This window comes from Merops nubicus, unplaced genomic scaffold (genome assembly GCF_000691845.1).
Source record: "Merops nubicus isolate BGI_N331 unplaced genomic scaffold, ASM69184v1 scaffold1913, whole genome shotgun sequence".
Lineage (NCBI taxonomy): Eukaryota > Metazoa > Chordata > Aves > Coraciiformes > Meropidae > Merops > Merops nubicus.
Window position 1 is genome coordinate 58,325 of NW_008599357.1, and position 26,050 is coordinate 84,374.

Here is a 26,050-nt window from a genome sequence, read left to right on the forward strand (position 1 = left end):
TCACTGGAGCCTGACAGGGTGAAGCCACAAAATGCTCTTTTCAGGACCCATGGAATTTTTTAATGAAGAACTCCAAGTGTTTTAGGAAATAAAAACACATATATGATTCAAAAAGGCTGTGAAATAAGTAGCTCACTTGATTCTTCCTGACAGGACAGGCAGTGAAAGTATCAACTTGTGAGTCTAATCAATGTGCATTTTATAGGTTTAATCAGGATTTAGGGCAGACTCAACACAACAACTAGTAAACCCCGTTCCAGTATCCTAGTGTGGCAGTCTGCAGATGCACAAACGAGTATTCTCAGAAAGGTTTGTACACCATTGAAGGACAGCTGTGCTTACATCCCGAATTTCTGTATTCCCCATTTCCTTGAAAGGACACACAACCACATCATTATATAGTATATAAAATTAAGCATTTAATGTTTACAAATATCTATATTATTTGAGCACTACTTTAAGTTAGATTAACATACATAATAGGCAATGGAATGTGAAAGCCCTTTTGTATTTTTCTATACACATTTTTACCAGCTTTTTTGGCTTTTCTGTGTAGTGCAGTCATGGAATCTGCTTCCGAATTTGATTTACAGCATCTGTCAGTGCATAACCTCACTGCTGCAGATGCTTGTGTGTTCTAGCATGGACGCATGTACATATTCTTTCACGTCTTTGTGGAAGATATCTAATTCTGTAAAGATCTCTTATCATTAGTGTGTGTTGTCTAGTGTTTTTAATTGGAATATACCCTAGCACCTCGGTTTGTCTAAATGAGGACTTCCTGGAGGGGAGCTATAGCCCCCTGCTAGGACTGCCATTTGTAAATGGACTCTAAACTATGTGTATCCATATAGGTGCACATCTTCCTTCCTTCTGGTTAGCAGAGCAGAACTGCTGCTTCTTCACTTTATTTAAGCTATACTAAATAGTGTTAAGTCTCTTCCTGGTAGTAGTTGAATTGACTAATTGGTACATTCAAAGGCAAAATCCATTCAGTGTGAGACATGAGCACATAAAGCAATCTTATGTTTTTCTGGAGAATCCATTTTTCACTGAGCAATTCAGTTAGGTCCAGCTCTTAATTCCTGGAATTTTATTTACAAATCTTTGCAGCTTATGTTCCGAACTGGGGGCATTACCACTGCTGAGATCTGACCACCACTTACTCTGAGTTAAGATCAGAGTTTATATTTCTTTCTGATCATCAAAATTATTAAACTCTTATGATATTAGAAGGGATTAAAGAATTGACAAGTCAGTACAATAATATTGTATCGACTATTTTTTGCCTTGTACATCAGCTTAGAGGATCTATAATGCTGGTACCTATAGCTAAGCTAGTCCATCCTGAACACAGAGTTATGGGCTTGTAATCCCTCACTTTGCATTTCTTTGGTGGTCTTCTAATACTGTGATATAATTTCACAACTAACGTAGCTAAAGACTCTACATGAAGCTGCAGTATTCATTTCAGTAATGGAATTTTCATACTTTTAGACCTATTTGTCAAATAAAAAAAGTGGCTTTTTTTTTTTTTTTTAATGTTCTGTCTTTTTAAAAAGCCTTTCTGCTCATTCAGCAGATAGAAAGACTGCCCAGGATGTTGCAGAGCTTTTAAGTTTCCTACACTAGAGCTTTTTTTATGCTTAATTTAGGAGAAATAACGTAGATTTTTTACCATCACATCTTCATTGCTTTGTATTTGTCAACTTCTAACTTTGTTAGATAACCTTTAGCTGTCCAGTTATATCTCATCAGAATCCTGTTTTTTGAAAACTACTGAAAATACTCATTACTCCTTCATCTGGATTATTAGAAGGTCTTTTATTCTTTTCATGTGCAGCTACTCACTCTCCAATTTTTCTTACCTTCTATTTTCAGAATCTTTTAAAGTGAAACTAGAACTAGAATCTTTGTCTTTTTATGCAGACGATCTCACAAGACGCTATTCTTGTGATAACATGCATTTTTCAATGATGTGATTTTGACTAGAAGCATATTCCCTCTTTCAAAGCTTAGAATAAGACTTTGGAGAGCAAAAATATAGAGAAAGCTATGGAATCTGTTCTCTTCATCATGGTAAGTGTCTGTATCTGTCAGTGAGCTTGGATGTGGTAAAGAGCTGTTGATTCTAGGAAAAGAAATATGTCTGACACACTTAAGCATTTTTCTTTCACAAGCAGTGATATGAATTTTTCCTATCTCTTTATCCCACATGGAGTACAAACAGCCTAAATTTAACACCTGCCATTGTTTACTGTTCTGATCTCCAAGAATCCAGAACTATGCATTTTTAATTACTGAAAGTACTATTGCCTATATATATTAGTTACACAAAATCTTTTTAATAATATTGTGGAGTAAAGACACCCTGATTTTGACCTTTCATGAAATTGTAGTACTCTATGGGGAATGTCCTCTGCTTTCCAAACCCTATTTTAACATTTTTTTTTAAAGCTTTGATCCTATCTGCCAAAGGAAATATTATTTCTACAAGTCACTTGAGAAAACAAAGATACTCGTATATAACTACATACTTGGTTAGATAAGTGCAAGGGGCTTCTATATTTTTTTTCTTCTCCTTCCTGTCTCCTCTGTTGTAGTTTCTTGGTTCATTAGGAACTGAAGGGGAAATAGAACAGAACTATGCAATGGGAGGAAAAGACAGAGTTTAATTGGACTTTCCTTGATTTAAAGTTTCTGAATGTGGAGAATGGGGAAGAGGCTTGCCTGCAGTTTATAGTATTTAGAAGAGTAAGCTGTCTTTCTTTTGAGCATAGAATAAGTAGCAGTGGTGCGTGGGAAGTATATGCAAAGATAGTTATGGCTTAGAAGTCTTGTTTCAATAAACCAGGTAATGAGAAATAGCAAACCAGTAAGTCAATGCTTTAGCTGTCTGTCTTTCAAAACTCTATTGGAAATACTTTCTTTATATTGTAGCTATACAAAATGAACAGGTCAAAGTTTTCTGTTTAAAAAAACCTGTAGTTTTATTCCCTGCTTGATTAAAGCAACTTGTTTTACATCTCATTGTTAAAAGGAAGAGGGGGGGGAAAAAAGTCACAGATCAATTTGGCCTTACATGGGAAGAGCCACAATTAATTTGAAATCTGTTTGTAGAATACAAATACAAGTTTGCAAATGCCTGATAAAGGGCATTTCGTTTGCTTAATCAGCTGTTTTCTGATGAGTGTTTCTTAGGGCTTGTTGAGAGTTTCTGTAATAAAGCAGAAAATGCAGATAATGTTCTGTTGAAAAAGGACAGTAAAGTAACTGAGAAAGGCAATCTGTTTATTCATCTTTGCCTTTGATTTAAATGCCAAAGCTTGCTTACTCCAATAGTAAAAAGGCAGTGGCATTAACAAAGTCACCAATGCTTGTGAAATTCTAACACATGCAGAGTTCTTTTAATGTTTGCCTTATATAAACAAGAATATCAGTGATAATATAAAATCTAGCTAGCAGCATGTAAATAATAGAAATTGTCTTACTTCCTTCAGCCCCTCCCCTGTCATATACTTAAATGCAGACACACACTCCGCCCAAAAAAAGTTTTTGTCAGGTATCACCCAGAGACTCCCAGTCTCAGACCTTTTCTTTGTATGTATATACTTAAGCACCAAGTAAAACATTTTCTTATTCTTAAGTCATGTCTGAGTATTGCTCATAAATAATAATTATTTTGAGTAAAGATGCATCCCAGAGTGCTGAGGGAATTGGCTGTTGTAGTTGCCAAGCCACTCTGTCATATTTGAAAAGTCCTGGCAGGTGAAGTCCCTGGTGACTGGAAAAAAGGAAACATTGCACCCATTTTTAAAAAGGACCCTGGGAACTACAGACCCGTCAGCCTCACCTTTGTGCCTGGGAAGACCATGGAACAGATTCTCCTAGAAGCCATGCTAAGGCACATGGAGGGTGGGGAGGTAGGTGATTTGAGACAGGCAGCATGGCTTCACCAAGGGCAACTCTTCCCTGACCAACCTGTTGGCCTTCTATGGTGGGTTGACTACATCAGTGGGCAAGGGAAGAGTTATGAGTGTCCTTTATCTAGAGTTCTGTAAGGCCTTTGACACAGTCCTCTGGAACATCCTTCTTTCTAAATTGGAGAGATAGAGATTTGATGGGTGGATTGTTCACTGAATAAGGAATTGGTTGGATGCTTGCATCTAGAGAGGAATAGTCGACAGCTCAATGTCAGCAGCTGGACAGAGATCAGTGATGAGTGGTGTCCCTCAGGGGTCCATCCTGGGGTGATTGCTATTTACATCAAACATACAGACAGTGGGATCAAGTACACCCTCGGCAAGTTTGCAGATGACACCAAGCTGAGTGGTGTGGTTGACATGCCAGGGGGATGGGATGTCATGAGGAAACTCATGCAGTTCAACAAGACCATGTACAAGGTCCTGCACCGGGGTTGGGGCAATCCCTGATATCAGTTCAGGCTGGGGGAATGATGTGATTGAGAGCAGCCCTGCAGAGAAGGACTAAAGGGTAGTGGTGGATGAAAAGCTGGACATGAGCTGGCACTGTGCACTCAGAGCCATCCGTATCCTGGGCTGCATCAAAAGAAGACAGCAGGTCAAAGGAAGTTATTCTGCCCCTCTACTCTGTTCTATTGGGACCTCATCTGCAGTACTGTGTCTAGCTCTGGAATCCTCAGTACAGGAAAGACATAGACATGTTTGAGTGGCTCCAGAGGAGGGCTACAAAAATGATCAGAGGGCTGGAACACCTCTGCTATGAAGGAAGTCTGAGAGAATTGGGGTTGTTCAGCACTGGGGAAGAGAAGGCTCTGGGGAGACTTTATACTGGCCTTTCAGTGTGTAAAGGGGACTTATAAGAAAGATGAGGACACACTTTTTAATAGGGCCTTTAGCAATAGGACAAGGGGTAATGGGTTTAAACTAAGAGTAGAAGGAAGAAATTTTTTACAATGAGGTGGTGAAACATGAAACAGGCTGCCCAGACAGGTGATTGATGCCCCATACCTGGAAACAATCAAGGTCAGGTTGGACAGAGCTCTGAGCAACCTAATCTAGTTGCAGATGTCCTTATTCATTGCATGGGGGCTGGACCAGATGACCTTTGAAGTTTCCTTCCAAACCAAAACATTCCATGATTCTATGAAATCATCAAAGCTCAACAGCCAGAAAGGCATAGCAAGAGTTTAGTAATAGCTATAGTATTTCAGGACTTATTCTATTTTCCCCTCCCCCCTCAAGTGTTTTTATTAATGAACACATATTTTGATAGTTAAAGTGTTTATAACCACCAGGTTGTAACTATTGCAAATATGGTCAGCTTGTTGTCTAACTTCTGAAACATAGGCTATATTCTGGTGGTCGTTGCTGCATCATCCAAAGGTAAGGCCACCTACTTTTGTGTTGAGCTCCTCTGCCTTGTTCCCTGTGTTTCTGTAAACTGCTTGTTCTCATCTTAACTTTAGCTGTGCCAGTTCCAAGTTTACTAGGCTAAAAAGGGAGTGGAAGGTTTACTGCCCTTTAATCTTTTTAAGCTAAAACTCCCAGCTTTTATCTTCCAGCTTGCTTGTTAGTTTATCAGCATGGACAGTAAACTCATAGAACATCCTAGCTACTAAAAGGCATAGCGTGAATTGACTTGAAGGGTAGGAGGCAAGGTGGACTAAGGGTCCCTAGCCCTATCTTAAAGTTAAAATCACCTTCTTTATGTTTTTGTTTTTGATTTTTTTTTTTTGAGGTCTCCCAATGACAACTACACAGCTCTTTTACCGTTCTACAAAGTACTCTAAGGGAGTGTTTCTCTAAAGCGTTTTGCAACTGCAAGATCTACATACTGGATAATACTATTTTTATGTGCCACAGCCAGAGATTTTCAGTCCCTACAACTGAAATTGTTTTAAGAGCTGTTCAAGTCATGTTTAGGGTATAGAACAAAACAGCTTATTAGCTTGTATTTTACAGAAATGTAAGTGAACAGGAACTTTCTCTAAACAAAATAATATTTTCTGCTTCTTTTCAATTCATGGTTCTAAAGGACCTATAATTCTGAGCAAAGCTTTCAAAAAAGCCATTCCTGACAAAAGCTCCTAGTGAGTTCTGTGTAATTATTTTGAAATTAGTAGCTGCTGTGAGGACAGTTTAGATTTGCACAGTGAAAGCTATAACTATCAGAGATGCTATCTTGTTCAAATACAATCACACTGTGTTTTGTTACAGTACTAAATAATCAAATTGAAATTTATTTCACCAGAAAGCTTTTCAAGGATAGTTGGCAAACTAGACTCTCTTTTCTTTCTAACAAAGACAGCTACCTTTGATATTTGATAGCTATCTTCAGTTTGAAAAACTTTTTCCATATTAATATGCTACAAGAAATTCTACAGTTCTAAATGTGGTTGGAATATGAGAAAAGTCTTGTTACTGTAATGCCTGCATTCCAATTGTAACTCACAGCTTCCTCAATGTAAGTTTAAAAACAGTTTTGTGACGTAGGATCATTACTTTGATGCTTAGGATAAGGTCAAATATTTCTAGAAAAATAAAAGAAACAATACATTCATACAAATGTTCTCCTGATGTTTGTCCTTATCTGACCTTCTTGCTAGTGGTTACCTGTGTTGTTCCTGTCACCTGAGGTTTAGTGGGAGTGTTCAAGCCCCTGTAAGCTGTGGGCAGCTTGCATGCATGTCCCATAGCTGGGGGTACGCCCTGTGAGCAGCAGCAGATCAGCGCTTGCACGCTCGTCCTGAATAGTCATCATACAGCCCCCTAATTATGAAGGAAAGGGAGCCTGCATAGCCATCCCATAATGAAACTGAGCAGTGGAGATAATAGGACCCCTGAGTGTGCATTGTCATCTCCAACTTGCAAATTACTCCTGGCTCTTCTCTCTTTACTGGTTATTTAAAATGTGTGGTTTATAGTTGGCAGGTTCAGGAAGGCTGCCCTCCATTAGCTATCTGTGTCCTCCAGCCTTGTGTCTTGTGGTTGTTTTTCAACTTTAATTGGCCTTTTCTTATTCTCCTTATAACTGCCTCTTTGATGTAATTGATCCTGATCAATAGGTGATGGTCTCTGTCCTCCACTTCTGTTCAGCCCTTGGAAAATTTATTGCTAGTTGGAATAGAAGTCATGAAGTTTCTTCTGTTTCTTTTTAGGTCAGAAAACTTGAGTGGTAATTTGCTTGGTTGCCCTGGGGTCAGAAGAGTTTGGAGTTTTTCCTCTCTCTTCCTATAAATAGTGCCTCCAGCTATAAATAGTGCTTTCAAGATATTTTTGCCAGGTCAAAGATGAAATGTATTGGCAGGACTTTATGAAGAGGCAGGTACTGACAATGCTGTGCTGTATACATTCTGATTTAGTAGCTCAGACGTTTCAATTCAGGACCTTTCAAATACAATTAAATTCACATACCAGAGTAAATGTCCCTGATGAATGTGCACTGAACATGTGCTGCTTGCAAAGGTTAAGGCTGTATCATCATCCACATCATTTTACTTTTTTTTTTTTTTTGGTTGTTAAATTATATAGAACTTCAATTTCCATATAGCTCTGGCTCTCACTTTATAATAGAAGCTCCTGTAGGAGTACTGTAGCTTTTAATATTTAAAAATCTGGTATTGATTAGCCAGATGAAATAAAAGGGTGCTAACAATATTGTGCCAACGCTTTAGGTTAATGGGTCACTTGTGTAATTAAGACAGAATGTGTTGATACCCTTTTTCAAAACATTACATTGTCTGAAGTAAGCACAAACAGCTTCCTTAGATACACTCTTTGATTCTCACAGTTACTTCATTTATCCAAGAGACAGCTTATTACTTCCTACTCTCACAGGGACCAACAGCAACATTTTTTTTTCAGCTTTGTTGTCATCTCACATCCAATGTACAACAGCCTTCTGCCTTCCCTATGGTTGGTTGTAACATGCTAATGTCTTTTTTTTATTGGGATAATGGCTAGAAAGTAGCTTTGGCAAGATAATCAGCTTTTTAAGAAGTGATATAATTCAGACAACACACAAGAGCAACACATGCCTCTTTAATTTGCTTTTCTCCAGCTTCTGTTGATTCAGCTCATAACCCACATGTCTAGAACTGTCCTTCACTTCTAAGGAGATTAAGGTGATACAGCTTCACAAAACAGTTCAATGATCCTTCTGTGTGTGTTCACCATTCTATAGTCTTTTTTTACCCAAAATTCTGTATGTCAGTCCTAGACAAAGCTGACTTAGAGTGGGGTTTGACCCTATACTGGTTAACAGTGTTACTAACTGGATATTGGTACCCACATGTTCTTTGAATGATCTGGAAGTGCTCATGAATTTAGAAAGGTGAAAGAAAGCCGTCACAGGAACAGTTTGGGAGTGGAAATGCTTCATAAGAACAGGGAAAAATGAGCTGGTCTTTCTTTTGAAAGAAATGCTTTTATGTGATCTAGATCTTTCATATGACACAACTTCATTATCCATAGAGGTATGTTTGTCACCTTAAGGTTGAGCATAATTTTCAATATTGTTGTCAGTTGCTTATTCCTATAGCAAACTTCAAGCTGAAAATAACCATTGGATGTTTTCACATCAGATTTAGAGACAGATTTAGAGAAAGGGACTTTTTTATTCTTCAACATGGAAATAAGTTTGGATAAGTGTGTTGCTTTTTTCATCATGTTTAAAGTCTCACCATGTCTGAATGAGATTCTACTGTATATGCGTGTTTTCAACCAGTATTTGAAATCTGATGTACTGTACTGTTTAAGATATGCTTTTCTTGTTTCTGTGTAAATTCCTCATATTTGGCTAGGTATAAGACTGGGTAAAAATTTCAGTACACATACACCTTAGCAGAGATTTGAGTCATGCAGGTACTTTAGCTGAAAATACCATTTGTGCTTACCAAAATCTACCTCAGAACTTAGATATTCAGCAGGTTTTCACCTTTCAGTGCAACTTACAGCTGAAATTGCCCTTTATAGTAAAAAGGTGATTTAATCTGTCAGAATAATATGCCTGGTATACTGGTTAAGGCAAAGAGCCCATAGAAAAATGGTGCATGTTCTTCTAATGAAATGAAGTTTCCAAATATTTTTTTTTTTTTACTGTCAGCTATTTTCTGATAAGGCTTTGTGCTTGATTTTTACGACCCCATTAACATTTTGATTTTATGAGCTTTTATTCATAATATGTTCATACAAATGTTGTGCTAAAGATTTGTCAGGAGCATGGGTTTCAGTTCTCAGTGTTTCAGTACACTTACCTGAGCTTTGAAAATTCAATAGAGTTGGTTTTCTTACATTTTTCTTTGCAAGCAGTGATCTTTTTTAAACCAAAAGTGAAACGTGTGTACAAATCCAGACAGAAGGCCAAATTTAAACTAAAACCTCTATTTTTGTAAAGATTATAAAGTGTCAGAAATGCCACATAATTTGAGAAAAGGAAGCTGCTGCTATATTTGCCTGCTGCAGACTGTACCAATGGTATATAGCCCATAGTTCACATTCTGCTTTTCTATTCATTTCCAGATAAAACTTCAGTATTCCTCATATAGTGTGAGAGGCTTAGTATCCTCTTGAATTTAATTTCCTTGCAAGAAAATGAAAAAATCTGACATTTTCTTTCAGTTATGGGATCTACATGTCTTGATTTGCTCCGAGACATTGAAAAGAGAGTAGAACACCCTGAATTGATGTGGAACAGGACAAAATTCATCTGAGTTATTCTCTCACGACACTGACTACAAACTCTGTAAAGATTCTGTAAAAGGAGAACAGGACAATATTCATGAAAGTACATCCTCATGTATCTTTTTACCCTGTGGTTTGATTTCGTCTGGCAACTAAAAAGGTGGAATTAAATGAGTTTGGGTTTTTAAAAAAATCCTTAAAATGCAGACACTATTTTTGAATGCCTGCTTAACTTCTGTTTAGAAATTCTTTCTTATTTTTGCATAGAATCATAGAATGGTTTGGGTTGAAAGGGACCTTTAAAGATCACCTTGATCTTTAACGATCATCATCCCTGCCCCCTACATGGACAGGGACATCTTTAATTAGATCAGGTTGCTCAAAGTCACGTCCAACCTGACATTGAACACTTCCAATGACAGCGCATCCACAACTTCTCTGGGCAGCCTGTTCCACTCTCATTTTTGTTTGCATTTAAATCCTGTACAGTTTACTCTGAAAAGGGAAAATATTTGTTTTCTCTGATTTTATCTGGGCTAGGTCATGAAATTTCTGTAGATTATTTGGTTATGTTTCTGTGAAACCCCATGGAAAACCAAAATAATTCCTTGTGATAAGTGAGCATAATGACCGAATGTAGCAGAAATGCATGTAGAATTCAAGTTAATCCTTAAAGAGTACTTGCTGCAGCTACAAGTGGTTAGCTAAAATCAGTTCTATAACAGAGCTTCTCTTTTTGATTAATTTGTGTTGTCACTTTTTCTGAAAGTGAAACTGTTGAAAGTGACCAACTCCTAACTAACTAGAACTAGTACACTACGTGTGTACTAAGCTAGGACTCAACATATTGCACACTTTTTGGTAACCATACTATACTGGTTTCTAAAACATTTATAATAAAATATTACTGCAGTGTGAAAATGATCAGAATCTTGTTGGTTTAAGGGTATTGTGACCTGAATGAACATAAGAACAGCTTTACTGAATCAGACCAATGGCCCATTTAGCTGAGTGTTGTAAACAGATACCTGAGGAAGATGGAGAACTGATCATGCTTATGTGCATGTATGGTAATTACTCCCTGATGCGCTCTCAGCCTGCAGCTACTTTCAACTCAGGGGATTTCCTGAGCTGCTTCTGATCCTCTGTTTCATATCCCTTAGTTCTTCTTCCATGACTTCTCTATTCTTCCTTTGAATGCTTATAGCTTTCTCACATTCACAACATCCTTCAGAGATTTTGAGTTGTATTTGGGCTTTGTTTTGGAGTTGCTTTTGTATGTGTGGGGTTTTTTTTTTTTTTTTTTTTTTTACAAGACTTGGTGTCCGTTACCTGGATAACCACCATTGCTTATTTCAAGCCTGGTTCCTGACAAAAGTCAGAGGTTGAGTTGATTCAATGATTGCATACACTTATAGTAATTCAGCTCTTTCATCCTTGACTTCACACAAAACCCTTACGTGAATACTATCTAGTCCTGGTATTTGTTTCTTTTCATTCTGTCTAGTTGTATTCAAGCCTCTGTCTGTAATTGTTTCAGAAGGTAATTTATAGTAAGGTAATTCAATAGCAGATTTTCTCCCCTTTTTTATGAGTATGATTCTTGGCGGTTTGATAATATAGCAGTTTCCTCTTTTACCTTTTTTGTTTTTCATTTTGCAATGGTTTAGATTGTGCTTTGGAGGAATCATTTAATTACTTTGCATATGGTGATGGAATAATGTTATAAAATATTAGAAGACTGTAACAAGATCATTGTTTTTGGTACTTAAAAATCACTGGAGAGTTGTGTGGTGTAAAATAAATGCAGGAAATGTGAAACATGAGAGATCCCAGAGAGTGCAAGCAGGTCAGATTTTGTGTGTGCATTTAAATGAAGCCAGAAACTGAAGATGCGCTTCTTATTCTTATTCTTATTCACATATCTTTTAATTGAATTTACCCACAGTACAAGTATCCATCTTATGTTTGAATTCTAATTGGTACACCTATGAATAAAACCACAAAACTAACATATTTGATTTCTTTTAACCAGTGCTCAGTGAAAAACTGCTTTATTAAAAGAGGATATTCCCGTTATGCTAAACTTGCATTTCACTACATGAAAGCATATTTTCTCAATGTCTTTTTTTACCAAATCTAGAAATCAGAATTTTAGAAGATGCTCCCAATTGTGATACTATTTGTCCTTCGGTTTTCTATGTTTCACAAGGCAAGTCCAATTGCTTCCAAGTAGTTTTGGTAATGCTTGTCCAGACCTAGATTAGTTTACAAGTTTTAGGAACAGATTTAGCATTTTCAAACAGAACAGGAGCTTCATTACCATGCCAGTCCAGTCATCACCAGTACTGCTTCTTCCATGTCCTGTGCCCCACACAACTGTCAACCAGTCTATCTTCCTTTCATCAACTATAAGCTTTGCAATTTATTTCAACTGAAACCAAAATAAAGTTAGCATTGATCTCATCCAGAAAATCTGGTTACTGTCTGATAGAATACTTAGAATGTTAATGTATGAATGTGCAAAGAATTTAAATTTAAATATGCTAGCAGTATTTAATAACTTGTACATACTAAGTAGTGTCTAGTTAGTGCCTGTATTTGGTTTGTAGTTTGCATGTGTTGATGAAGATTTTTATTTCTTATATAACAAAAGAAGAGTAATGCTTTGGAATGCTCTGTTAATGAAAAAATATGTTGAGAACTTTTAGATCAGAAAGATAGATTTGAATGCTAGCAATCTGAAAAGCCTGCCTTTCTGATGGAAGGGCTTCTTCAAAGTAATACATTTTCTTTTGAGATCAAGTGTAAAAAAGTTGTAATCAGTTCTTCAAGGAGACACTAAAAAGAGAAATGTAATGATTACAAATTAAAGAAAATACATTAATATTGCCTTTGATTAAAAGAGGAATTAAATGAAACTAGACCCCAGCTTTGGTATAGCTAGAGATGCCACTATAAAGACCAAAAAGAGCTAACAGATGAGTAAAAGCCCCTAGAAGTGGTTTAGTATGGCTGATAATCCCTTGGGCTTTGAGAGGAGTGAAGTTTTGTTTGTTTTCTTGGTTTATGAAAATAATCATTATTATTTAAAATCTGAAAATACTGATAAATTGTGGGTGTGATACTGTCCCCTGTTTGGAAGAGAAGGTGACTCTACTAAAGTAGTAAAAACAAAGTAAGCAAATTGAACTGACTTTTCTACACTCTGTGTTTCTTTTTTTCTTTTTTTTTTTTTTTTTTTTAAATAGGTGAAATGAGGAATGATTTATATATCACTGTAGAAAGAGGAGAATTTGAGAAAGGAGGGAAAAGCGTGGCCAGAAATGTGGAAGTAACAATGCATGTTGTGGACAGCAGTGGCCAAATTTTAAAGGTATCTTTGTTGTATATTTTTCCTTGCTGTAGTTAATTTTGATACGCTTTTTTACATGTAGATCATCTTTTGTGGCATTGTTTGAAGAGTACAGGAATGGTATGGAAAGGTCATGTTTATCTTTTACTCCCTTTACATATTTGAAGTATTTCCACTTTGCTTAAAAGCTTTATAAAATGAATGCTAATTTTATTTCTGTGATCTGTTACATGAGTCAGATAAACACCTATAATTGTCAACCAAATAGCTAATGATTCCATTAAGATAATGAAAAATGTTGAGAAATATTTTGGAGATTTTTTTATTTTATACTAATACTTCCTAGTAGGTATATGTTTTCTTATGGTACACAGAACATGTTTCAATCTTTTTCAATTTTTTGTTTGATTTTAATAAATCAGAGATCCTTGATGTAAAAACCACTGTGTACCAATAAAGTAATAAATTAATATTCCTTCTTTACTTTGGATTTCATTGCATGCTGCTGGTGATAGCTTCCAAACAGACACCGTTTTATATTTTAATTATACAAAATGAAAGATTTCTGTTCACCTTCAGCCTTTTCCATACATATTTAGCATCTTTTGCTTTTCCGTTGTATTTGAAAGTATTTTTTCACATGTTCTGTGTGATTTTGAGGGCCATGGGGTGACAAAATGAAGAAAGGCTGACACAAATAGTCTGGTGCAAATTTTTGTGTGTGTGTGTGAAGTGAGACTGTGAATATAAATACATGGCATGCAACATGTGAGTGTTTTTCTATATATGTACACAAGCATGTGTATATTTTTTTTTTTTTTTTAATGCATATGCACTTTAAGAAAGAGGATATTGAAACGCAAAGGTGATCCCTTATAGTTGCTGAGGAGAAAAGTTACAGCTTACTTTTCCCATAGAAAATTAAGAGGTATGCACAAATCAGGACACGGACAAATCCATTTGCCTACTTTGCTATGGAGAGACCATTGTGGGTGTTGCAAAAGCGCCCAACACTTTGTTTCTTCCTAATTGGAGAATCCAGATTTCTTTTTTTTATTTTTTTGTTGTTTTTTTGATTCTTTGTTGTTGTCATTGTTGTTTTGGTTTGGTTTTGGTTTTTTTTTTCCCCATGCAGGGACAAGTCACTGACGGCAGCAGGTTTACATGCTTGTTTCAGAGGACTAATAATTTTGAGCCTGGGCTGTTCTTGCCTCAGTTACATTCTTGTTTGTTGCTTGGGTATAGCACTGGATAGACAGTGCTGTGTCATGGGACTCTACATTTGTTGCTTAAGCTTTCTTGATCACCCCGTTCCCTCTATGTAACACTTTGATTCTCATTGGTGTGGATGATTCTTGTCCTTTTTTCTAAACAGCAAGTGTTAACAAACTGCTACTATTTTTGTGGGTTTTAGGATATTGAGCATGTGGCGTTATATGAGTATCTTCCTTGGAAGAGCAGTCCTTGGTGACATCTTACCATTGAACTAACCTGTCTTTAAATCACTAATCATTATATTTTCTTTATTAGGATTTTATCTCATTTGGCTCTGGGGAGCCCCCAGCCAGCGAGTACCATTCCTTTGTGCTTTACCATAACAATGGTCCCAGATGGGCTGAGCTGCTGAAGCTTCCTATTCCTGTGGATAAATTCAGAGGAGCACACATCCGCTGTGAATTCCGGCACTGTTCCAGTAAGCACTGTTCCTGCCTTCTGCTTCTCCTCTCCCTTACAGCTGCAGTCAGCACATGCATTTCCATAATACCTCAGGAAAAAGGCAGCTGCATGAACTTTCTCTGTGATGCTTTTATGACACAGCTTCTCAGGCTTGCAGCTCTACTTGGTAAAACTCAGTGCTTTGGTGAAGCCTAAATACCAGAAGAAACTAGCCTAGTTCTTTTAGTAGAAATAGACAACATTGCAGCTGCAAATATGAATAGCATTTCAGGTAAACTCAAAAAGCAAATTTAGAATTTACGTGGTGAATTATCCATAATGGTACTTGTTCCTTCGTACGTGTTTAGCAATCCAGTCATTGGGAAACATATGTAGATGCATTGATACATCATGGTCAGTTAAGATTACTTTTGTATTGCTTTTTTTTTCCTTCTTTTACTTACAAAATAAAATTCAAAAATTCTCTAAACATTCCGAAGAATTTTAGAGATGATTTTGAGGTAAAAATTGAGGTCTCTGTCCACGTTCTGCATATCAAGGTATGCAAGAAAAGGTTCATAGCTGTAATACTGACTGCTGTTAAGCTTCTACAGAAAGGTGGGTAAAACTGGACATCTTTTAAACTGCTGCTGCTGTTTGTCTTTTTAGTGATGTAGATCTAGCAAGATTTGACTATTTAGATTGCTGCTGAAGAAAGTAGCACACACAGTAAGTGAGAGAATATTTAGATTTTGGGTACATACTTCAAAATATAAGGAACAGGTAATATAGGAAGACATTTTCACTGATTTCTTTTTAGGATTTCTTTTGTAAGCTATGAAATAGTAAAGGAAAAACATCAGTACTATGTTTCAAACAGATGATACATTTTTGCACAATCTTTCCCATGCAGTACAAGTCAGATATTTTTTTTTATGATTATCTACATCATCAAAACTGTGCTAACCTTGACCTCAAAAGTCACATATATAAACATCTGGTAAAAAATTGTTTGATTTTCAAAAGTATTCAGCAACTGCATTCATTGGCTTAAGTAAAAACTATGCCATCTCAGTGTTTTGTAGTCTGCTTTATATTTAGATATTGGATGAGATTTGGAATTTGATCTTAGGTATACAAGTTTGTAAATGTTATCTACTATCTAATGTTTGAGTAAGAAACAGTGTGATCTTTAGTCATATCTATAGAAGCAGATGTCTTTTTTGAAAATAAGTGCAGTGTAGCCTGAGCCTGACCTAAAATGGAGACCATCAGGTAGAAGCTACTGTAGGGAATACTTGTCACCAAAAAAATCCTTTTCTCTTCATATTTGACTAGCTAGGTGACATTCCTTTGGATTTCCTTGTTGTCTATATATTCCTAAGACTGCATGCTTGATGGCTTCCAGTATTTGTTTTTAATAAATACCAAATCGTTCCAGAATACTGCTTTCTGATTTACAGTGAGGTAAAAGAAACCATTACAGGAGGTAATGTGTAAATCTGAAATGAAATTTAAGATAATCTTAGGCTGACTAGCTGCAAATAACTTCTAGTATACTTTCTTATGTTGCATTCTATGCATTTATTTTGTCTAAAAGGTATAAAATTAATTTTAAGTGCTGTTATTTACATGTCTATTTCAGCAAAAGAAAAGGGCGAGAAGAAGTTGTTTGGCTTTTCTTTCGTGCCCCTAATGCAGGAAAACGGGAGGACTTTGCCAGATGGCACCCATGAACTCATTGTACACAAGGTAATTTGAATTAGTAATCATTAGGTGTAATGATTCCTCTGGAACATACTTTAAATGCCCAGAAACATTCACTTGAGGAAGTCTGTATTCACTACCAAATGAGTGATAATCTTGTCACCATTAAAATATCCATTAATGATCGTTTAATACTAAGCTTCTTGTTACAAGCTACAACTGAATCAGGTATGTAGTTCAGTGTACCAGTTTCACTAAGTCCTATTGTTATGTTACATTTTATTTACAATGTTCTTCATGAAGGTAAGTTCAATTAAAACACACAAAGTGAGCCCCATGATATCCTCTTATTGAATTCCCGAAGTTGGAAAAGTCAAGCAAGCTCTTTATGCACATCTACTTAATGTTATTATTTTTAGAGCTATTTCAATTTTGTGGAGTTTTTGTTTCCACATTTAAGTTATCTCTTTGTTCAGAAGATCTAATATGCTCCCAGATAAATTTTAGACCAAAATTTGTAGCTATTAATTTGACATAACCTATGCAAATTTGTTAGATTTCAATGTCAGACATGAAGCTATGATCCAAAACCAAAGCTGTAACAAGCATAGTGAAAATCCTTCAATTTCTGTTAGAGAAACAATAATAATTCATGTAATTTAAGGATTTGGTCTTTGTTTTTATGCAGTACAGTTATTTTAATTGGTTTGTTTTCACAGTGTGAAGAAAACACAAACCTTCAGGATTCTGGTCGCTACCTCAAACTCCCCTTTTCAAAGGGAATTTTCCTAGGAAACAACAGCCAAGCAGTAAAAACCACTAAAGAGTCCTTCTGGATTACGTCCTTTCTCTGCTCCACTAAACTCACACAAAATGGTAGGATAAGTTGATTATTTAAAAGATGATGAATTCAAATGGCTGTGATCACTAGCCTTTTCTCTGCCAAGCAAGCATGGATGTACTCAAAAATAGCTTATGTTCTATCCATTTTACAAACTGGTTTTCTTCATAATTTTTTATATCCAGATGGAAACCAATGCAGCATGATGAACCACTGATTTTAAGTAGTTCAGGAATGCTTTTCAGATTAACATGATGTTTGAATCAAATGCAGCACTCTTGGAATCTGCTTTCAACCCCAGCTGCTTCACAAAACCTCTTAATGTGTTTATTGTAGACATTTTATGAAATAGTTGTTGTAAGCTTTAGGCTCTGGCAGTTTGGTTTTAATTAGGAACATACTGCTTTTTTGTTGTATTACTTCTCTTCCTTTAAGCCAACAAACATTTACTACTACTTAAAGCAATCTTATACACTGGATATAAGGAGCAGCAGATAGAAATACAAGCATGCGTTTGCGCTATTTAGCATTGGTCTGTACACATTTCTTAAGATTCTTATTTGACATACAGCTGCAGTTTGTAACTGAAAAAGTTATCCATAAAATTCTAAAAATTGTGCATTTCCGTGGTAATGTATTTCTGACCATTCATTGGTATACCCACAGTTTGTTTGTTTTTTTTTTTCTAAGCTGCAATAGTTTTAAGATCTGGCTTACCTCTCTCTGTATGTGAATGACTGTCTTTTCTTATGTGTCTGATGATAAAATGATTAATTGCTTTCAGTTTGACCATAGGTGTTTAACAACAACTAGATCAGCTTTTAAAATTGAAATAATCATCTTAATTTTCACCATTTAGTAGAACTATGTGCAAATAGCAAATGGTCTCTTTCACTGTACACATCCATTCTGTATACTCATAGCAATTAGCTTCAAAGTAATAAAAGTTAGCCAATAAAAGATTTTCCCAAAGGTTTCTAATAGGCAATCAGAGAGACTAAATTTGCTTCAGTTAAAGGCCTTGATCTAGGAAATCACATGAATCTACTGGTACTTGCACATGTGTGAAGGTCCTGTCTGAAATTTAAACGCCTCACTGATAAATAGTTGCACTATTGTCTGGGGTTATAATACTAATTTATGTTCACAGTACAGGAGTTATTTTGTACTTAATGTAAACAGATCTGTGACATAGGGCATAAAATTTCCTTTTTTAAAAACCGTATTCTGAGTAAGAGGGTGTAGAACATCTGAATAATATTGATACCCTTTTCAGCTCTGAAAAAGTTAATTATTTCAGCAGTACTTCAGAGGGTGGAAATATTTTCAATAGACAGGCTCATATTTTCTCCAAGGATCTTCTTTGGGAAGTTCATCTTGGTGAGTTTCCAAATCCCCGTTCTTTTAAACAAAAATTTGCCAAAACCTATTGCATGCTCAGAAAATGAACATAGAGCAAAGCATGTGGATATTTGGTCATGTGAGCATTACTTCAGCCATCCCTGAGAGAATGTAGCACACTTACTAAAAAATACAGGACTGAAAAGTTCTTTGTGTTTACTTTTTTAGTAAACATGTGTATTGGTACTTTTGAAAATTGCTGCTTCTTTTTTAATCTGTTTTTAAGTTTGGAGGTTTTTCTGAAGTTCTCAAGAAATCTACCTATGTCTACAGACAATGTCCAGCCTGGAAATTAACTGAAAACTATGCTGTTGGTCTGGCCAAGGGGTGAGGGAGGACCCCAAACCCAGATGTATAAAGGGTGTGACTGAATTAGACCACAGCTTTATTAGCTTGCTGGGAAATTTTACTCAGCTGTCATTCTCTCATTGATTGTTCCCACATGCCATCAGCTCTCATGCATATTAAAATAATGGGGACTCAGGGAAGGAGACTGATTCCCAGTTTTTGGGATCCATAGGTTCCTTGCCCTGGGTACTTTGAAGGTGTTTTTAGGATTTCCAAACAATTTTCAGAGACCTTCTAACCAGGGGAGTCTGTGTGTTCATCGACACATCTCATAAGAATGCATCCGTATCTAATCTGTCTGCCATTTAGCTTTTTCTTAGCTTGACTTTTGATCCTGGGTAGTTAATGTTAGGAAAAAAGTATACTAGCTTTCATATATTACATTCTTAGCTCGGTAGTTATATTGCATTATCTTAAAAAAAAAAAGTGAGAGAGAACATAGTATTTTTGTACTAAATAGTTATCAATACAGCCTTAGCTTTTGACATACAGGAGGGCTTTCTGGCTACTGAGGGTTCAGGATCTGTCCAGCAAGTCAGACCATTTTAGTAAGTCTGTATCCACTCCTTTCTCTGCACTGATCAGCCCATCCACAGTAAGCTGCTGTTCAGCAGCTGAGCAACGGACCTTGCCGCATGTCTGTTGCAAGGCAGAGGTGTAATCTGTCTGTCTGCATTTTAAAAAAGCCAAGATGGTGATTAATAAAAGAAAAGTAGCAGGGGGCAGCTTTCCAAAGTGACCCCAGTTGGGAGGGAGTGTTGGAAACAACAGAAAGAGCCTGTTGGAAGAGGAATGTAGACTGCCACTTCTGGAACTTGGCTTTTTGCTTTTGAAGTGCAGTAGTGCTACACTAGGCCAATTTCTGCTATCGCAACATTTGTAGGGGATGAAAAGATCGCCCTAAGCCACTTCCTTACCCACGTGATTCTAAAACTTTTATTAAATATAGCACTTTGGATTGAAATTGCAGACTTTGAGAAGGGAAGTGTTTTATTTGGTAGGAATGGTAGATCAGGTGTAGCCTATTTTAAAAGTACAGATCTGATCATGATTAAGAGAAAGGACTGGAAATGTTTTTCTTCTTCAGCAAAATTTATCAGCAGCAGGGACTTCTTCCCTTTTCCAAAACTATGTTTTCCTAGTGGGTCTATTTTTGGGGACAATTTTATATTCTCATTTCTGTTAATACATTGCTATCCCTTCCCCGGGTGATTCACATGTCAGATTTTCTATTTGTGTCATTTATGCTTGGGCTATTCACAAATGTTATCTCAGCAATGTCTTTCCTCCTTAGCATTTCCCTTGAAATCAGTGCTTTGAAGTGAGTGCCTTATATTTGCTTTCTCTTTCTTTTTTAATCCCTCAACAAATCCCTAATATTGACTGTCAACTATCTTCCACCAAGTTCGTCCAGCAAGCCTCTAAAGAAGTGTTTTTCTTGCTATGAACTGACAGCTTCAGCTAGTCTCACTACTCCTCAACTTAAGTTGAGGCTTAAACAGGACAAAGTGTATAAGTCCATTTAATTATCCAAAAGACAAATGCAGTTCACTGGATTTATAATGCTTCTCTCTTAAATCCCTGACAGAAAGACTCATAGGACCTATCATGTGTCCTTGATCTTTGGAATGTGTCTCTGACGCAGCTATGAGACCCTTCAGACTCTTAGTGTGACTCAAGGATCTCTTTTAATCCAAATTGTTCCATACTAACACAGCATGAAGCAAACAAAGAAAGAAACATATAAATGCATAAAAACAGTTTGTTCCCACCAGCATCACTTAAAACAGTGAGATATTAATGGAATAGCATGGTGAGTGTTTGCCATTAACAACTCTGGCAACTACTTGAAAGGAGGTTGTAGGGAGGCCGGTGTTGGCCTCTTCTTACACGCTGCAACTGACAGGACAAGAGGAAATGGTATTAAGTTACGTGAGGGGAGGTTTAGGTTGGACATTAGGAAAAAACTTCTACACCAAAAGAGTGATCAAACATTGGAACAGGCTTCCCAGGGAAGTGCCTGAATCACCATCCTTGGTTGTATTTAAAAACTGTCTAGATAGGGTGCTCAGGGATATGGTGTAGAAGTGGTCTGGAAGAGTTAGATAATGGTTGAACTCAATGATCTTAAAGGTCCTTTCCAACTATAGTGATTCTGTGTGATTTGTAGATAGGTGGAGATGTATTTAATGTTCTTAAATATTACTCTATTACTTCATTTCTTGTGGGAGAGAGGAGCTTTCCCCTTTTTTCCTGGAGCAAACTAGGAAAAAAATGACACAAAGATGGGTGTGTGTCAAATGTTATTCAGTGTCAAATCAGTCTGTAGTAGAAGGCTCCTGAATAGTTATTGGACGAAGAGGAAGACTTGCTATTAGCTACTTAGTTTGAAAAGTACAAAGAGCATTGCTGAAGAACTAGGTCCTTCTAAGCAATGCTGGAGGGTGATCGGCTAGACAGTAGTTCAGCTAAAAATGATGGAAGGTTGGATGGTAGTTAAGGTTTTCTGCTTCAAATGACCAGACTGAGAAATTCTGGAAAGCTGTTCATGAGATGTGGAAGTAGTAAACTTGAATGTAACGGAGCTTTGGGATTTATTTAATTCAATAGTTCAAAAGTATATAGAACTTTTAATAAATACAATTTGAAAGGAGTGCTGCAGACCTGAATGAGTGAGTCATGGGCAGAAGATGTGAAGAGTAAGCAGAGAACCTGCAACAGAAGGGAGAAAAATAACAGGAATGTGTCAGAGAGTTCAACAAGGGTCAGGATCAAGTAAAAACTGCTGAAAAACCAAGCCAAGCCCACAAAACTCTATTTTATAGTATTGAATAGTGCGGGACATGAATTTCCCAGTCTCACAGTAAGTTATTTTAGTACTTCTCTGAAGCTGAAAGGGGTAACATATGACTGAAGTGTAATAACTATAGTAGTTATCTGCTTTTCCACCTGTCTTAAATATATGTTAACTGGGCCATCACCCTCCAATGAATTTAATGCAAGTATTTTCAAGAAAGCATGAATGAAAAAATGGATATGTAGCTAAATGGAATGTGCTGTGAGATGAGTTTGTCAAAGGCATACCATGCCAGAATAAACTTCTTAATCTTTCTTTTCAATTTTTTTTTATTACTATTAATTATTATTCAGAGAAAACATAGTAGATCTAAACCATCTGGACTTCAATAACACACCACATGGGAAATGAGAAAATGTGTAGATCATAATACGAATTTTTAAACTGGTGAATAAAGGCTAAAAGGGGACTAGCAGATTGCAATGTTGAGGAAGAAATTTCCTTCCTGAGTGGAAGGAAAATACTACTAGAGCTGAAGAATTAGGCTTGGGATTGATCTCTCTTTTAAAGAGGTGGAAACAGGTAGAAATGGGAATTACTTCACTAAAATCTGAGACACTGGAGAGCCTGTTAGTGAAATTTGCTGCTAATATATAGCTGAAAGGGCTTATCAGTTGAGAGGGACAAAATCGAAATAAGACACAGGCAAAGCAAGGTAACTTTAATTTGAATAATTAATAAGAAAGAATAGAAATTAGATCAAATCTAATGGTACCAAAGGCAGGGTCATACCCTAATAGAGACTCTTGGGGATTCTGCTGTAGCCAAGGAGCTGGAGAAACAGGAGAAAGACCTATTTGTGTCACCAATGTGATGTAACTAAAATAAACCCTCATATCCTATAAAATATATATTGAGTGTTTACAGCAGACATATGAGCTTGCTGATGATACAGAAAGCAGTAACATAATCTCATCAGAAACGTAGTTCCCATTTTGGTCAAAAAAAGCTGAAGGAGAATGAATTAAAACTGGAGAAAGCATGAAGACACTCAGGTATGTTTTAGCTCAGAAGAGTTTATTTTCCAGAAGAGATTTTGTTCTGTATTAATAAAGCAGGATAAACAGAGATATTATTTGTTCTGTAAAATGAGAATATAAATATTTTAAATATACTGAAACTAGTAATCAGGAGACTTTCTAGTTGTCAGGGGACTATATCTGGAACAAATCCTTTAATGGGACAAGGGACAGCAAAATAATGACTTTTCTTAAGATGGTAGCTGACAAACATCTGAACAAGACTGCATGACACTGCTGCCACAGAAGACTGATTGTAGTGAGACAATACCATGTTCTTATGTTTCTATTGGTGGAGCAATGATGGAATGAAAATTTGTTATTTGGCAGATCATATTACAGCAAATCTTCAGATGTTCTCTTTTGTTTTAATGATGCCAAGTTTTACGGAGTGGACTGTTAGAGTAGAATTTTAAATCTGAAATGCTGCTTTGCTTCCAGTTTAAATCTTGCATTTTGTTTTTGCAGGAGATATGCTTGACCTTCTGAAATGGAGAACCCACCCAGACAAAATTGCAGGTTGCCTCTCAAAATTAAAAGAAATTGATGGTTCAGAAATAGTGAAGGTATATACCTTTCTATCCTTTTAGATTATACAAGGGGTGTTACAAAAATATTTGTTTAATAACAAACTGTCTCTTATTCTCTCCAGTTTCTTCAAGATACACTAGACACTTTATTTGGGATTTTAGATGAAAACGCTCAAAAATATGGATCAAAAGTATTCGATTGTTTGGTAAGTAAGTTTGTTTGTTTTTTTTTTTAAATGATTTTTAATACTATTTAAGAATGAAGTATAAAAAGGAATATCTTTTTTTTTTTTTCCTTCACATTTAGGTTCACATAATAAATTTGCTGCAGGACAGCAAGTTTCACCACTTTAAGCCAGTAATGGACACTTATATCGAAAGTCACTTTGCAGGAGCACTTGCATACAGGTGAAGTCTGTACTTTTTCTATCTGATTTGAATACTGATAGTTACTAGTAAACTAGGCAGAATCAATCTTTAGGTTAAATTAAACAGTATTGTTAGAAATAAAATACAATGCTTGTATGAATGCCCAGACTTAGGCCATTAAAAAAGATTAAAAAACCTTTATGTTACCAGAAAGATTACTGGATAATGCTCAAACATTGGCTTCATTTTGAAATCTTTTTCTTTAGTGGATCTCTTTACTTGAATTACTTTGAAAAACATACGAGCCTTAACATCATCCAAGCTGCAACTGTGTTTGCTGTCTATGTAACAGCAGTGCGCTAATAAGTATCACTTGCTCTGCTGTTCTCTCTGTATTTATTTGCTACTTACACTTCCATCAAAATCAATGCCTGGAATAGCAGAGCTAGTCTGTGCTGGCAGGGACTATTCTGGGTTAACTGAGCTTGTGTATCCCTGTCAAAATCATTCTACTGAATATGTAATGTTGGTATTATTTCCTCTTCATCAGGAACCTCCGAGGTGGCTTTCAGCAGATTAAAAACTAAGTGTAATATTGGCCCTGTAGTGATTAGTGAAATTTAGTTATGTCTTCTTTTATTTCATCAGTTTCTCATATGATAGCTTTTGGTTTACATTTTATGTGCAAAATTAACCCTTCTCCCACTTCTGTGTTGTAATATTTTCTGATATGCTATTCTAGAGATCTTATAAAAGTACTAAAGTGGCATATTGATCGTGTCACTGAAGTGGAGCTGCACGAGCACATACAGGAAGTACTAAAGGTAATAAGAATCCTCAAAGGCTGTTTTATATTTGAATGCTGTATTCATATAGGTTTAACGTAAGAAGTGAAGCAGAGTTTGTATAAATTATATGTATGAATGTATGTATAAATAATGGAATGGTGGTACTGATTCTAGGGCCCTGCAGACTTTTTTCAGTGCAGTCAATTTATTAGTTGTTCTTTTTTGTCACTAAGTTGATCAATAGAGCTTACTACCACTAGACTCTGGAGCTCTGTGTTCCTTACTGACTGAGGATATACATGAATAGGAGCTTGATCTAAGAAATCAAATACAGGTTGCATTGGTGGTATTAGCAACTGTCACATAACTGAATCTAAGTGGCAGAAATGCATACTAACTTAATTGTTCAATCCTGACACTGGAGAATTCTACTGAAAATGGTGGGGTTTGTTGCTTTGTTGCTCCATTTCAACAGAGCAGAGTGTATGGCCAGGCTGAGTTGTGCAACACAACAATCCGATGTGGGACAGGTGCTACAGTCTGGAAATAGAGTATCGACATGGTACCCTTTTTCTGGCTTTGACTATGCTCATGTTAACTTAGGTGCCTTGTTAATAAGAAAGGGCTGTATTTTTAATTTACATTCCAACAGTTTTGCAACTTAATTTAAGCTAGGGTTTTTTGGTATTATCTGGTTAACAGTTGGCAGGAAAACAACTTTTAACAGACAGATAACTTCTAAGAAAAGCTCAGTATTTCAGCCTATTTCCTATGTGGGCCTTGTATGTTTATGCAGCCAGTGTTTCTATAGCCAAAGACATGCAAGGCATGGGAAGAGGGGAGCAATGCTGAGATTTTGCAGTTTTCCATTTATTGAAAATACAAGTGTTCTCTGGTTTATAGAAATTAGGAAAGGCACAGGAAGAGTATTTCTGACTGTATGGTTTTGAAATGTTGTTTGTGTTTCAGTAGAAAGATTTGCCAAAATTAAATGACAGGGTGTTCTCTTTCAGACCCGTGTCATTATTTGAATGATACAATCATTGCATGTGTTCTATTTAAAGATGAGCTGGTTCATTGTTATGAGTTATCTCTGATTTTGATATTTGTAGGCACAGGAATATATCTTTAAGTATATAGTTCAGTCTCGAAGGTTATTCTCTATTGCCACTGGTGGACAAAATGAGGAGGAATTTCGCTGCTGTATTCAAGAGCTTCTTATGTCTGTACGCTTCTTCCTTTCCCAAGAGAGCAAAGGAGCTAGTGCTTTATCCCAACTACAAGTAAGTTTTCAAGTGTGTGTTGGTTATTGCCCCTTTCCACGTCCAATATAGAAAATGTATGCATGTCCTTGCCTATATTTCTATGAAAGAAAATGTGGTTTTGCTAGGCAAAAGTTACATTTTTAGCTCATCCTCATACCTTTTGTCCTATAGTGTGAAATTTTCATACCAGAAGCTTCTAAATATACTTAGCATAGAAAATCTTAAATATACTACTTAATTTTGAATTAT

The 26,050-nt window shown here is 36.3% G+C and overlaps 1 protein-coding gene across 1 annotated transcript in view; it reads left to right on the forward strand.

The window, feature by feature from the left end:
• Positions 1-25,819, forward strand: part of LOC103770080 (dedicator of cytokinesis protein 4) — a gene marked incomplete at both ends in the record, with an annotated part of 79,412 nt that extends 53,593 nt beyond the window's left edge. Inside the window, 9 exons of the mRNA XM_008937329.1 lie at positions 12,917-13,041; positions 14,551-14,713; positions 16,322-16,428; positions 17,103-17,259; positions 23,318-23,415; positions 23,502-23,585; positions 23,687-23,787; positions 24,491-24,572; positions 25,649-25,819. Coding sequence (XP_008935577.1) covers positions 12,917-13,041; positions 14,551-14,713; positions 16,322-16,428; positions 17,103-17,259; positions 23,318-23,415; positions 23,502-23,585; positions 23,687-23,787; positions 24,491-24,572; positions 25,649-25,819 — 1,088 coding nt within the window. The remainder of the gene's footprint in view (positions 1-12,916; positions 13,042-14,550; positions 14,714-16,321; positions 16,429-17,102; positions 17,260-23,317; positions 23,416-23,501; positions 23,586-23,686; positions 23,788-24,490; positions 24,573-25,648) is intronic.
• Between the last annotated feature and the right edge of the window lie 231 nt (positions 25,820-26,050).